The 15,226-nt window shown below is 37.1% G+C and overlaps 1 protein-coding gene across 1 annotated transcript in view; it reads right to left on the bottom strand.

Annotated features, from left to right (window-relative positions):
• The window catches only part of atp2b3b (ATPase plasma membrane Ca2+ transporting 3b), a 66,795-nt gene that overhangs the window by 9,257 nt on the left and 42,312 nt on the right, over positions 1-15,226 (bottom strand). Inside the window, exons 16-22 of the mRNA XM_079802127.1 lie at positions 15,059-15,165; positions 14,625-14,816; positions 12,074-12,287; positions 11,602-11,813; positions 9,922-10,029; positions 6,376-6,558; positions 3,341-3,427 (exon numbers count right to left, since the gene is read on the bottom strand). Of these exons, the coding sequence (XP_079658253.1) occupies positions 3,341-3,427; positions 6,376-6,558; positions 9,922-10,029; positions 11,602-11,813; positions 12,074-12,287; positions 14,625-14,816; positions 15,059-15,165 (1,103 nt within the window). The remainder of the gene's footprint in view (positions 1-3,340; positions 3,428-6,375; positions 6,559-9,921; positions 10,030-11,601; positions 11,814-12,073; positions 12,288-14,624; positions 14,817-15,058; positions 15,166-15,226) is intronic.

Here is a 15,226-nt window from a genome sequence, read left to right as displayed (position 1 = left end):
GAGCAGTTATTAACATGATCTAACTGCTGCAAGTGCCAACACAAGAGTAAACATCATCATTGAAAATACTACTCTCACGTGTCAAAACTCAGCATTCCTCAACATTGCACTTTTTGTAACTAGCAGTAATTGTTTTGGGCCAGTGATACATTCTTTGTTCTTGGCTTTTTCCAAGGTTTTCCAGGACGAGTGGGAACCCTGTTATACCAATATGTGTATTTTGTATTTGTATTCTTTTTCCTAATTTGATTAATGCTTTATCTCACATATTATCATCTTGAATAATTCAACTACAGTGATCTTTATGCAATATTAGTGAATGCACTGTTTAAAATACTCTGCATAATCTGATGGAAGAATTCACAGTCACAGTGACCAGACTATGAATATGATTATTTTTATCAGATGGTAAAAGCTAGGACAACTTTAATAAATTAACATCACTTACTGATAGTGAGCTTCTGTTTTAGGCAGTAAATCATTACCGTACTTGGATTGTTGGAGCAAGTGAGTGAAATAAACATGAATTGCAGCACTGCATCTCTTCTGGACCTCTGGGTTACAATGTAAACCCATCTTACAAAACCTAAAATGAAAACAAACTTGATCCATAGATCTGTCAAATATTTTTTACAAACATTTCTGTGTGTGTGTTTGAGACAGCTGTGAGGTGGGGGGGTGGTGGTGGAAAACGCATGTTTTTGGAGAGCCGTGGTCAATGATTGATCTAAATAAAGTGTTTCCTTCTCTGAAGAGCTACATGCCTGGTATGAAATGATTTTAAAAGATATTCACCGATGATGTATAAACATATACATCATAAAGGATATCAACACTAACATCAACTAAATGTTTTTGTAGTCTTATTTCTAACATGAGGTTGACAGAATGATGTTAATGTTTGGTTAACAAATCTCAGTCAAAGTCAAAGAAAATTAGCGTGAGAAAAGATTAAGAGATGTATAGAGCTGAGAAAAAGAGAAGAGTGGCATATTTCACCCACATAAGCACAGTACACACAGAGTGAACAAAATGTGATGACAAATGTACAGATACACATGAAGCACGGCACAGAGCAGTCAGCCGCAATGATATATGGTAGTCGTAATTTTAATATTTCTAGCCTGAAACAAATAAACCAAAAAAACCCACAAAGAAATGGGATTTTTTTTTTAAAATATAGAATCGGTTAGTCCACTAATTCCAGAAAAAGAAATACTAAATTCTTAAAATCTCTATTAAAGTGCTATTAGAGGTTAGTATTTTGGGTTCAAAACAAGTTAAAAATTATTTCACTCAAATTATATATATTATATATAAATTCAATAATAATTCTGTCATCATTTATTCACCCTCATGTTGTTGGACTATTTCTTCCATGGAAAGCTGATCCAAGTCCAAGCCCAAACTTCTCTTTTCCATTCAATGAAAGTGAATGGTGACCATAGAAGGACTTTCAAGCTATTTAATTGTTTGTTTTAAGATTTTAAGTGTGTAATTACTATTACAACGCTTTCAATAAACCATCCACTCTCACTGTATGGAAGAGCAGTGTGAGCATTCATCAAAACGCAGTATTTTGTGTTCCACAGATGAGGGTGAATAAATGTATTTTGGGGACATAATATACATTTTTGACTTGACTATCATGACAGCATCTGTAATTTTCAGTTGTTTTGTTGTCAAGTTGATATTTTTAACAGTATGCCACAGATGCTATCAATAGAACTGAACTTGTTTTAAACCCTCATTTTGATCCTTTAAAGAATGATATCTAGACATGTGGTAATGTACAATGTTTGATAGAAAAATGAAAGTTAGTTTAGAAGCGTTCAGAAGATGCCTACAGAGGAGAGAACAGGAGACAGGTATAAATAGAATTGAGCCATGAACCATGTGAATCATGGGACAGAGAAAACGATTGTGAGGATCTGTGGAAGGGAGATGCAGTCAGTAGCACAGAGACATTAGAGGATGCTTTCACACAGTCTCATGATGGAAAATACAAGATGCATTATCTGGGAAAAAAAAGTAATAGAGGGACAGAGAATGGAAGAGAGAGAAAGACAGAGAGAACTGTCAGAGGGAGAAGAACCTTATAGGGCTTATACTCGAAGGTTTACCCCTGTGTAGGCTCAAAAGCCATAGCAGTGCAGCACATTGACTACCTCTGCTTACTGTAAAACCTCATCTTTTTAGCAAACCACGCTTGACAACAGAAGCCTCTCGGAAAATAAATCAGTGCCATGTACTCTCTGTATTCTCTCTGTGGATGTTTGGACTGAATTCAGTTTAAATACAGGTTCAGTACCGGAGCAATAATCAATGTCCAGAGATTTTTTAAATTTAATTTAAGTATTACATTTTATTTCAAAAATCATAAGGATATTAGGTAAAGAAAATGTTCCATGAAGATATTCCTACCATAAATATATATATAAAAAAAATATTAGTAGTAGTAATTTGCCTTGCTAAGGACTTCATGTGCACAACTTTAAAGGCGATTTTCTCAATATTTTGATTTTTCGGCACCCTCAGATTTTCAAATAGTTGTATCTCAGCTGAATATTGTCCTATCATAACAAACCACACATCAACGGAGAGCTTATTTATCAGCTGTCATATGATACATAAATCTCAATTTAAAAAAATGTACCCTTATGACTGGTTTTGTGGTCCAGGGTCACATGTTGTCTCCAATTGCATGGGATTGGGGGTGGAACTATCTGTATGTCCAATCAATGGTTTATGCTCATGAAATTTGATCACACTTCAAAAAAACAACACTTCAGCTTTAAACAATAACCCAGGTTTGAGTAAAAGAAACTGTTCTGTTGTAGATTATCAGTTGAATTTTGGACAGAGAGAAGACGGAGAGCGGCTTATCGAGAAAGGGATTTGAAACAAAACCAACACCTTCAGACAACAAAGAGGAACCAAACAGCAAGAGAAAAGGACCGACACAGCAAGACAGCACACAGAAATCGAGAGAAAGAGAGGAGGGACTCGGGAAAGGAGACACAAACGGCGGCCCATAGAGGATCAGTCAAAGCCAGACAGGCCATCTTGCAAAGAGCCACTCAATCACAGAGAGACGACTACAGAGAAGGTTTCAAATACAGAACAGAAGTTCCACGGCACACACGGTGAGGTGTTGCATGTGCTGCTGTGAGTGAGGAGGAGTGCCTGGTGCATGTGTGAGTGTGTTTGTAAGAGATCATGTTTTGTGAGTGTTGTTGAGTGTGTCTGACACAGGGAAAGCAGGGAACTCACTCCCAGGAGCGGCGCTTGCATTGGCAGTGGAGAGAACTACATGAGTGGGGGTAGAAATATTGGTTACGTCATGGAGCTGGCTGAGCACTGAGGATCGACGTCTCACTGCACCCTGAAACGAACCACTTCTCTTGAACGTACTCACTACCTCCATCTGCAGGAGAGAGAGAGAACCACATCATATACACACTTCAGAGTAAGAAAGAGAATGAGAGAAATAGGAAGAAAGGGAGCAGAGCGAGGAGAAATATGCTTGTGATTATACTTCACCCGGTAGGAGAAAAGAAAGCTAAGTTGGCATTGTGTACTAAGGGGTACATCTTTCAACGTTAAGGGAGAGTTCTCCCAAAAATGAAAATTCTGTCATTATTTACTTACCCACGTGTTATTCAAAAGCATTTTTTGTTCCTCACACAGCTGTTGAATGACTACTTGTAATTGAGTTGTATGGACCACCGTTATGCTATTTTTATGGTGTTTTTGTCCTTTTTTTTGGTCTGCAATGACATAATTATTCTTCAAAATTTCTCCATTTGTGTTCTACAGAATAAAGAAACATAAGGATGAGTAAACAATGACAGAATTTTCATTTTTGGGTGAACCATCAAAGTCAAGATATAATCAAAATTGACCCAATTTACTTTATTAGTAGACATTCTTGGTCTGATTATGCATATCATTACAAAGAAAAAAGTCTTTATGATCTTTCATCAAAATGTAGTAACTAGCTCTGCCACTAAAACAACTTTTCGCTGACCAAGAACTTGCATTAAGATCACTTTCCACGATTTGCAAACGTTGGCTTTAAAGAAACACACACCCTTGTCAGTTAATTTATCAGAATTCTGTTCGCTACTGTTTTTTCCCCACACAAATATCGAGACGGGATGTCATTGCAGTATTCTTTTGTTTCTAAATGGCTCCTTTAAATGATCAAATAGATACTAGATAAATTCTCCAAATATCATTTTGCAATAAAATAAAACTCACTGAATCAATTTTACAGGCCAAACCAAAATGGGAAATGCCGTAAGAATATGCAATCATCTTATGTAAGACCTCATCGATAATTAATCTGCAAATACCCTGTGTCAAAAACACATCACTGAGAAATGGAGGTGCTTTGTTCAGTGGAGCCATGCTGGATGAAAGCCGTGATTAGATTTGGCTGACTGATGATATGAGGCCAGCTGCTATAATGTGTGTCGTGTTTTGCCTACTCAGTGTCGAGCAGTGAGGAAATCGATGGAAACCTTGTAAGGAGCTTTACAAGCACTTCAGCAATCTATACCAGGCACTCAAAATTTTAAAGAAATATATTTATAATGCTCTACCATCCCATCAAGTCTGCTCACTGATGGTGCATATTAGCAAGAACATGGCCAAAAAGAGTGAGTGCCAGATTGTGCTGAGCATATAAGTGTTTGTGCTTGCATGTGCTTTGAGAGCATTTTATTATAAAATGTCTTTCTGAAGTTACAGTGCCATAAACCAACAGGCATCACGGCCCACTTCCTCTACGCCTGAAAAACTTTGTCATGTATGTGCCTAGTAGCGTAGTTCTGCTCAGGAAAAAAAATGTCCCAAAAAGTCCACCACACAACAGATCCTTCAACAAGTCTGGACTGAGAACTACGATTAGCATTAGTGCAATTCATTCAGCATTGGCCTCAAATCAAACTACTTCAATAATCTAAAACAAACTGTGAGCTGAAGTTCCGTAAAGGTTGAAAATTGTAGAGATAGAGATAGGGAAAAGAAATGGACAGAGAAACAAGAGAGTATAATAAACATTTGGTTACTCATAGATAACAGGTCAAATCAAAAGATTTTCAGCAGGGCCCTTGAAATGAGCAAACTATAGAGGCAATATGCACAAATATACTAGACACATATCCAAGTATTTCTAATCTATTCTTCTCACCAAAGTCACCTACTATCGTAACTAGGGTGGACACATTTATTATAATAACATTACAAGCCTTGATGTGTAAGACATGGATGCACTATAAACATTTTTTTATTATTATCGTATCGCTAGATACACTACTGTTCAAAAATAAGCAAGAAGAAATTGCAAATTTTCAGCAAGGACACATTCAATTGATTAAAAGTGACAGTACAGACATTTATAATGTTACAAAAGATTTATATTTCAAATAAATGCTGCTCTTTTGAACTGATTCATCAAATAATCCTGAAAAAAATGTATGAAGGTTTCCACAAAAACTTTATAATAATATTGATAATTGTTGAGCACCAAATCACTAGAAAATTCAGCTTTGCCTTGACAGAAATAAATTACATTTTAAAGTATATTAAACTATAAAAGTTATTTTAAATCGTAATAATATTTGACAATGTTTTACTGTATTTTTGATCAAATAAATGAAACCTTGCAGAGCATAAGAGACCTTAAAAAAACTTACTGAGCCTAAACTCCATACTGTACATAATGCTGTGGTGTCTAAATTCACTTTTAGAAATTAAACAAATTGCAATTTATTTAGACAAAAATTATAGAACTTTAATATCAACCACAACATGACAATAAGTATCAGCTTATCGTATCGACCAGATCGGTGCATCCCTACTGTCAAACATTGTTCAGATCCTCATCACGCTCTATAAAGTCTGAGGAGCAACATTCTCAAGTCCCATGCAGCGCGCCGGGATGCGACGGATTCGGTGCTGTGACTCTGAGGCAAATGAGACACTAAGCAATAAATTAGGACTTTAAAGGACTCAAGTTACATAATAGAGTGACAAAACCGAGCTCTGAACACGGGACGGGGGAATGTTATAGATTCTTGATGGGGGAAATCTATACTCATTTAGTGAGGGTCCCAACAGTGGGCAGCAGAGACAGAGATAGAGTAGCGAAGGAGAGGAGGAAAGGGAAAAGGAGAAGGCAAGGATGAGCTAATGTTGGTGACTCAGAGAGAGTCTAGAGGGAGAAGAGGACAAAACGAAAGGAAAAGCAAAAGAGCATTCTTTGAGGAGACTAGTTCTACTGTCTGTGGAAACCATCTTATGTGACTAGTGCACTAGTTCTACCACAGGGATTGATTGATCAGAGGTAAGGGGGCTCATGCACAGCACCTGAGTCTGGATACGGTTAAGGCCTCTAAACCAGAGGATCTGCCCCCTGCGTAGTTCTCTCTCAGCATGGTCGATCTCCTCCTCGTCCTCGGCCAGCTCATCCTCCGTCATCTCGTCTGTCCCCCGCCCCTGGCCCGCCTCCTTCAGACACTTCAGGTGACTAGTGGGCACAGTGGCGATCACCTGAGATGAAGAGAAGAATTCGTTTAAAAGGAGTGGAATGACCTATATGACTATGGCCATTGGTCGATATACAGTAAATAAAATACATGGTCCAAAATACGTATACATCCCTTCTAATTAAAAGTGCTGCCATTCTAGAACCACTAAACATGCACCTTCATTCCAAAACCCTGCCCAACAAAGATAAAGCTGAGACCCCACTGGAATAAATTACATTTTAAAATACATTAAAATAGAAAACTGCTATAAAATAGAAAACCATTTTAAATTGTAATAATACTATACAACATTACTGTTTTTGCTGTATTTTAGATCTAATAAATGCAGCCTTGTTGAGCATTTAAAAAAATATATAACTTTTAGCATATAGTTTAAAACAACGTTGTGTTTTATTTTTTACATTTATTTAGGTTAAAAAAATATTTTATCATCCATATATTATGAGCCATAACATCAATATATCAGCGTATAATACCGGTTGGATCTTTAATATCTGCGCATCCCTATTGTCAAACACTGTTCACCTCTATCAAGCCTCGAGTTGTTCCAAACCTGTATGAATTTCTTTCTTCAGCTGAACACAAAATAAATATTTTAAAGAATGCCGGTAAACAAACAGTTGATGGGCCCCATTGATTTCCATAGTATTTTTTTCCCATACTATGGGTCATACGGATTTAGTAAACCACATTCTTCAAAATATCTTCTTTCGTGTTCAGCAGAAGAAAGAAATTCATGCAGAATTTCCATTTTTGGGTAAACTATCCCTTTAACTTGCATGATCCACTTCCTCTACCAAGCTCTCATCTTACTGCTGCCCATATATGGACTGCCCTGCAAATATGGAAAATGATTGACAAGCAGAAAGTACCTCAAAAAAATTTGGGTTTGAGTATTTAAACAAAGAATCTGTGGCCTATAAATTCGGTCAGGTAATTCTGAGCACCATTTGATTAAAAAAATCGCTTAAACGGTTTTGTTTATTTCGGCTACACCGATTCTTGAGACATTCAGGTGCATAAAATGAATGCATCTGAATACATCCTTGGGCAAATATTTTGAAGTAAGATGAGAACCAAAGAGCACAACCACCAATAAAATTCTGTATTAAGTCTGGCGTGGAAGATCTTGAACCCAACTGAACACCCGTGGGATGAATTTGGGATGAGCCAGACCTCATTACCCAACAGCAGTGCCTGTGCCTGACCTAACTGATGCTCTTGTGTCTCAGCGGGAGCAAATTCACACGGCTATGTTCCAACATCTAGTAGAAAAAAAGCCTGCCCTGAAGTGTAGAAGCTGTTAAAGCGATAAAAGGAAGACTAACTCCAAATTAACCTCCCTTGTTTTGAAATTAAATATGGCACATGGTGTGAGAGTGGGTGTCCTTATACCTTTGGCCATGGGGTATCCATTACAAAAAAGAAGTGTGGTATTTTTAGTATACTTCTTAGAAACGGAAAATAAGAAAGTATAATTTCAGTCTACTTTTTATGTACTTCTCAGAAAAATACTTTCACAGAGAAGGCTTAAGCCTAGTCCTAGACTAAATTACACTTAAGTATACTGACAGAAAGTCTAAGTATATTTGGCCTATATACTTGTACTCAATCTGTTGATCGAGATACTTAAAAGTATAATTAAGTATTCCCACTTAGCTTGGCTTGTAGTTGTGATTACTCTTTTGATTGAGTAGCGTAGTTTTTTTCACATAGTTTTACTTATAAACTAGCATTGTTTGAAAATATTGATTTATAAAGAAAACAGATGTGTTCCTAATTCTGAGTATGTGAATTTTTGCATAGTCTACTGGAAGCGTATGTAACGGAGGCCAGCAAGTAGTCGCTGTGTGAGTAATCCTCACTCCTCTGATCTCAAGAGATGCTCTAGCGACTGATGCTAGAGGTTGCAGCCTTTAGCCTCCTTGTTAGAGAGTGCGACTCTCATGCCGGCAGATCCGAGTTCGATTCCCACTTAGAGCGGGCAGGTTTGAATAGAAGGGGTTACACGTACATAGTCTTTCCTCACCATTGACGGAATTTTCCAAGAGGTCCTCGCTGCAGCCTGTAGTGCAATGACTGAGGATATATTAATGGTTATCTGAGAGTTAGCCGTTTAACTTGATGTCTATGTCTGTAAATGTAAAAGCTTTAATGTTTAAATTAATCCACGATAGCATAACATGTTTTTTCTCCCTACTGGCAGCTTCAAAGCTGTATGCAATTTTGAAATGTTGGCTATGCATTTTGTATTTTATCTCCAATGAAACTGCCTACATTAGTGTTGTATTATTGTAATCCATTATTATAAGTTTACACGAAGCACTGTAACTTGAGAAATATGCAGAAGTTGCACTATAACTAGTTAACTATTAGGATATCCATCACTCTGACAGAGTTAGCTGAGTTTAAAAACGTCTCTTTTTTGTCTGTTTTTATGCGTCATGCAATTTCGCATATACGTAATGCCATTCCATTTTGTATGTAGATTTTTATATAATTCTAATATAGCTAATATAAACATTTTCAACAATTAAAAATGACATTAAAAAACAGGTTCACATGACTAGTAATGCCTCAAATGCAGTCAAGTCAAATAAATATATAAATAGTAAACTATAAGTATGATGTTAAGTTCACTTTAAGAAACCTTACAAGAACTAGTAGTTTACTGAGAGTATACTTTAAAGTGTAGTCTCGTGCTACAAGTATTTAACTAGTAAACTATCAGTATATCTAAGTTTACTTGTAGTATAGTTGCAGTACAAATTAAAAATGTACTTGTAAACTAGTTGTGTACTCAAAGTTTATTGCTGTAACACTTAAAGTACACTTTTATACACTAAAAATTGGGCCAATTTAGTCCCAAGTAGTACTGAAATAGTAAACTTACAATTATACTACTTAGTACATTGATATTAGTATACTTACTACAATAAGTTTACTTAAAAATACTTGAACTTTACATAAGTATACTTAAAAAAATGAACTTGAAGTACACTTTGTTTTTGTAAGGGGGACTGTATAATACAATTTAATAAAAGCAAATAAGATGCTTACAAAATAAAGATTTATTCAAAACACAAATTGCATTATCTTATAAAATCTGTATAACATATGACAACCTTGCAACTTTGTTTGACAGGATATATTAATGATTATCTAAGAGTTAGCCGTTTAACTTGATATCCATGTCTGTAAATGTAAAAGCTTTATTGTTTAAATGAATCCACGATTTAAAAAAATAATAATATCTGTGAGAATTTTGAAGAATCTTGAACTTGATGAAATATTCGACACCTTCAGGTCACACAATCTTTGATAGTGGTTCTCCTTATTGGTTCTTTGACTCTTACTCTCCTACCTGACCCCACAGCAGCTCTCCAACTCCCACGAAGAGGCACCACAGCCACTGTTCCATATTGAGAGGGGCACAACTGAAGGGCTTGCCCCCAAACTGCACAATCACAATCTGCACACAGATCAACAGCAAAAGAGCAAACATCATCAACAATCAGACCAGATGAAATTTAGCCACCCAGAACATCAGTCACCTGCTCATGTTACCTTTCATACAACCTCATGGACAGTCTCAGATGGAATTTTTTTCACACGCTTTTTTGTGGAGCAAATCTGTTAAATAAATGTAAGAGTTTCCAAACAAATTAAGTGCAAACTTCGCCCCACAGCCGATTTCATTGGTAAACTCAATCACCTGTCAAAAAAGGTTTAGGCTTCATGGATTCAGTTCAGACTGTTCTGATCACGACACAGCAATGCCATCTATAAGGTTGTGCTACCAACACTATGCTAAGGTTAGGTTTAGGGTTCGGATTTAGTATTTATTTCGGCAGTGTGTGGGAAACAAGCACTGTGATTGGCATGACAGAATCAGCTGTGGGGCGGGATTCGGCTTTTCTGGTTTAAAATAAACACATTCGAGTGTGTAATACACTGTTATTTGTAGCTGCAAGCATTATCAAATGAGTCAAAATACACTACAAACCATTACAGTTGAAAGCATAATCCTCAGTTAATTTAGTAAGAATTATTCTTTAAACAAGAAAAAAACTATTTGGGGTAAGAAAAATATATGATATAATAAATAATAGTAGAATTAAAGTGCCCTTATTATGCTATTTTAAGGTTCCTAATTTTGTTTTGGAGGTCTCCTACAATTTACTTGCATCCAAGGTCAATAAACACTTTCATTTTCTCATAATATACATTGTAGTATCACCTCTTTTCTCAAAGTAACTGAAACGGCTCAATCAAGGATCCAGTCTCTCTAAACCCCTCCTTTCCTCGAGCCTACGCTGCATTGACTGGTCAGAAGGCCCAGTCTGTTGTGATCGGTCTAGCTCTTACAGTGCGTGTCGGGGAAAAAAATCCATTAACATATCTGAATATCAGCTAAGGACTCGGAGGATTCCTTAGCACTTGTACACAGTCATACGAACTGTAATGAACGATGCCGTCAGTTTTCCTGTGTCAATTCAAGCCAGACTACTCATCCTTTGAAAGTGCATGCAAAGTGGATTTGCTTTCGCAGAGCAGAAAACAGCATGTCAACAATACGAACCAAACACTTCCAGTCCTCAGCTACAACTACAGTGTCTGAGGAAGGATTAAAGCAGACGTTGATTACAGACAGTTCAGAATCGGTTCTCTTTTGGGAGACAATAGGAGACTATTCATCATGCACTTTGATCTTTGAAACTTTGCAGACCTTTTATATATACAAAGCAAACAGCTATATTACACACTAAAATTAATATCCGAAAAAAGCATTATTGGGGCACTTTGATAAATTAATTCAAGACATATTCTCTGAAAACTAGTCCTAATATCTTGTGCAATTTTGCACTTCAAATAAAAGAATCTTGTTAAAACAATGATTTGTTTTTTTTAATGCAGTGTATTTAATAAACTAACACACAAGGGGTGAGAGATGTGCAGAACTTTGTTAATGAAGGTGTCTAAATTCTGCAGAATTCTGGAGGACCCGCTCATGGAGCACAAAGTAAACTACAGTAGCTCTGACCTGCACTCCAAATGTTCCCAGAACAATGCTGCAGAAGATAGGGTTCCCGAAGATGCCGTCGAACACGTTCCTTTCGCCGTGAATCTTGCGAGCGTTGATCTCGTTGAAGAGCTGCATCAGGACAAATGTATTGAAGATGATGGTGTAGTGTTCAGATGGGGGGGAGTGTAAGGGTGCATTACGGCCGCAGTCGATGTTGAAGATTTTCTCTCCTTGGTAGGATAAAAGAGATGAAGGCATACAAAATTAATATGTTCATATGCACTCAGTCACTCACTTATGCTTTTACTGCTCTCATTTGTAAAATGCTTCTGCTAAATGAATAAATGTAAATACATGTAACATGTGAGGCTATTATGACTATAAAGTCTGAGATGTAAGCTGCTACACGATCAGTCAAGTTTCATCCTAATTATTCATCATATAAATAATGCAAAACCACACATATCGATCCTTGAACTCTCTGTCCTACCAACAAACAGCAGGGTGAAGATGATGACGAGCTGATAGACTCCATGACCCAAGATGTTCTTCATCATTGTGAGCGAGATGAGGGGGTTGTTGCGGCCGTAAGGTTTTCTAAGCAGCAGGGCTTCGGTGGGCGGCTCAGTGGCAAGAGCCAAAGAGGCAAACGTGTCCATGATCAGATTGACCCACAACATTTGTACGGCTTTTAGTGGAGAATCCTAAACACAAACACACACAGATTACAGATAAAGGTACTGAACTACACTTTTAGCCAGTGGAGTGTATGCAGTAACACCAGTCTCCAGCAGGAGGCTCAGTGTCTGGTTTAATTGCAGCTTCCTTTTTCTATGAGCTTGAGAGGTGCAATGCAGTCAGTTCCCCTAACCTGCATGACACAGAGCTATCAGCGATCTAGAGTGGCCGTTTCACTGCAACACTATGGGCTAAGACAAATGATTAGAGGGGACGCAATGTTTGAAGTGAGTGAATTGCCCTTCCTTATTTGTTTTAAATCAACACTGAACATTTTTTATTGAATATTGCAGTACTTATGAATGATTTATCTGTGCACATCATTTTTTCCCTCGTAATCTTTAATCAAAATAACTCCCCCTCCTTCTTGCAGTGACATCTCTTCTCTTCTCTGTTGACATGTTTACTGGAGGGCGGGACAACCTGTCACTCACACGAGATCGACAAACCACAACAATCCAACGATGGGAAAAATCTCGCCCTACATTTGTTCTAACTCGAGATGACGTTTTACTCAGATAAAGGTCACAGTACAGAAGAAAAGACGATTGCAACTTCTGTTTCATGCTAACCAATACAGGAGCTCTTAGAAATCACAAGTCATGCTGGTGAAATTTGAAAGGAATATTCCAGGTGCAGTTACAAGTTAAGCTCAATCGACAGCACTTGTGGCATAATGTTGCGTACCACAAAAATTATTTTCCACTTGTCTTACCTTTTCTTTTAAAACAAAGCACTTTCAATGGAAAGTGAACGAGTTAAAAAATACTCACTGTTTAAATAGAATAGCCACAAATTCCAGGTTCAATACAAGCACACAAATTCAATACACAAATGTGTGTTAGCAATATGTGTGTTAAACACATGGTTTTAGTATGAACACTTACTAACCTTCTCTGTGCAGTTATACTTCATTTTACAACTGGCATGACGACATACATGGAACTCAAATAAATGAATGCAAATGCATTTGCCATTTATAAAAGTAAAACAAATTTAGCTTTTAAATCTTCCAAAAAAATTTTTAGTTTTGGAATATTTTTTTTTCCGTGGTAATCAACATTATGACAAATGCTGTTGACTGAGGTTAAAGGTGTGGTATGTAGGATTGACATGTACGTAGGAGAGGTGTTTGCCCCGCCCCCTCCTCCTCCTCAGACTCGACACTCACACGGGTTGCCAGCTTGAGGACAAGCAACAGGAGCGAGCGAAACTGACAATGAAAGCTACACTAAGTTGATGAGTTGATTTATTCGCGTTTTAATATGCTCTCATTCATAGAGATTCGGGTAGAATCTGTGATCTCTGACCAAGTTTGTTTGCTGGCTTCCATGGCAGCAATACACTGATTTCCGGCAACTGGCAACCTGTGGTGTCAAAATACTATTGGGTAAACTGACGGCATGCATTATTATATGGTGCACTGGCTCTGCACCATTATACCTAAATTCGCTTGTTCAGACTTACACACCCTCCAGGAGCTTACGTTCTGTAAATAAACAACGCCTTGTCGTGCCATCCCAAAGAGGGATGAAATCACTCTCACGGACCTTTTCCTGGACCGTTCCCACCAGGTGGAATGACCTGCCTATCTCAATTCGAGCAGCCGAGTCTGTAGCCATTTTCAAGAAACATCTAAAAACACATATTTTCCAGCAGCACCTGACCAATCAAGAATAGCACTTATCACTCTATTCATTTTCTGTTTGTCTATTTAATAAAAAAAATCTAGATTAATTGAGACTTGTTACAGCACTTGCATATCGTTGCCCTTGACTGTCCTAGTTGCTTCTATTGCACTCATTTGTAAGTCGCTTTGGATAAAAGCGTCTGCTAAATGACTAAATGTAAATGTAAATGTAAAATTACAAAAACAGACATTCCGACACGGAACGAACATTTAAAAGTAGAATAACTGGCTGTAGTATTGTTTTTCTGAGAAACAAGTAGGTGAATTTAGCATGTTTCCTACATATCTGCAAGTGAAAAACTTACATACAGCACCTTTAACATGTGGTCATTGTTATGTTATGCTAATTTTTTGTTAATTTAAAATATTTTTTCAGTAATTAAAATAAATATGAAATAAAATCAATTATAAATATGACAAAAACTTAAACTTAAAAATGTAAATAAATAAAGTTGAAGTAACAAATATTAAAGCTATAATTAAAGCAATATAGAAATATATATATAGAAACATTAAAAATATGAAAATAAAAGCTAATACAAAATATGCACAAATACTATATTAGCGTATTAATAATACAAAAAAAAAACACTGGTGTATGTGTGTGTGCTACCTGTGTAATGCAGGCCCCAGTGAAAGCAACGATGACGGCCACTACATTGACAGTAAGCTGAAACTGCAGGAACTTGGAGATGCTGTCATACACATTTCTCCCCCACATGACAGCTTTCACAATGCTGGAGAAGTTATCATCGGTCAGGATGATGTCAGAGGCTTCTTTAGCTACATCAGTACCTGCTATACCCTAGAGATAGCAAGAAAGACAAAGAGCAAGACATTTAGGCAGATTCAATGGAGAAAATTGTTTTTTATTCACCAGAGATCTTCCTATGTTATCATACACCCTGGTTGGGTGAACATGATATAAGTGGAGCTTCTAATAAATACATATTCATCTCTGATCATTACTCATCTCTTGACAACCTCTTGGATGGAAGGATGAATACATGAATAGATTAGAGGGATGTGTTCATCAGATGTGCTTACCATCGCAAAGCCCACATCTGCCTTCTTGAGAGCCGGTCCATCATTGGTTCCATCACCAGTTACGGCCACCACCTGTCTCTGCTCCAACACAGTGCTGTCAATGATGCCTACACAATGGCATCATCACCCAGCAAACAATTACCAGCTAGCACGCAACCTTGACCAATC

The sequence above is a fragment of the Gobio gobio genome, assembly GCF_949357685.1.
Source record: "Gobio gobio genome assembly, chromosome: 21".
Classification (NCBI taxonomy): Eukaryota; Metazoa; Chordata; class Actinopteri; order Cypriniformes; family Gobionidae; genus Gobio; species Gobio gobio.
The sequence above is the reverse complement of the archived record's forward strand: the minus strand, read 5'-3'. Positions and strand labels throughout refer to the sequence as shown.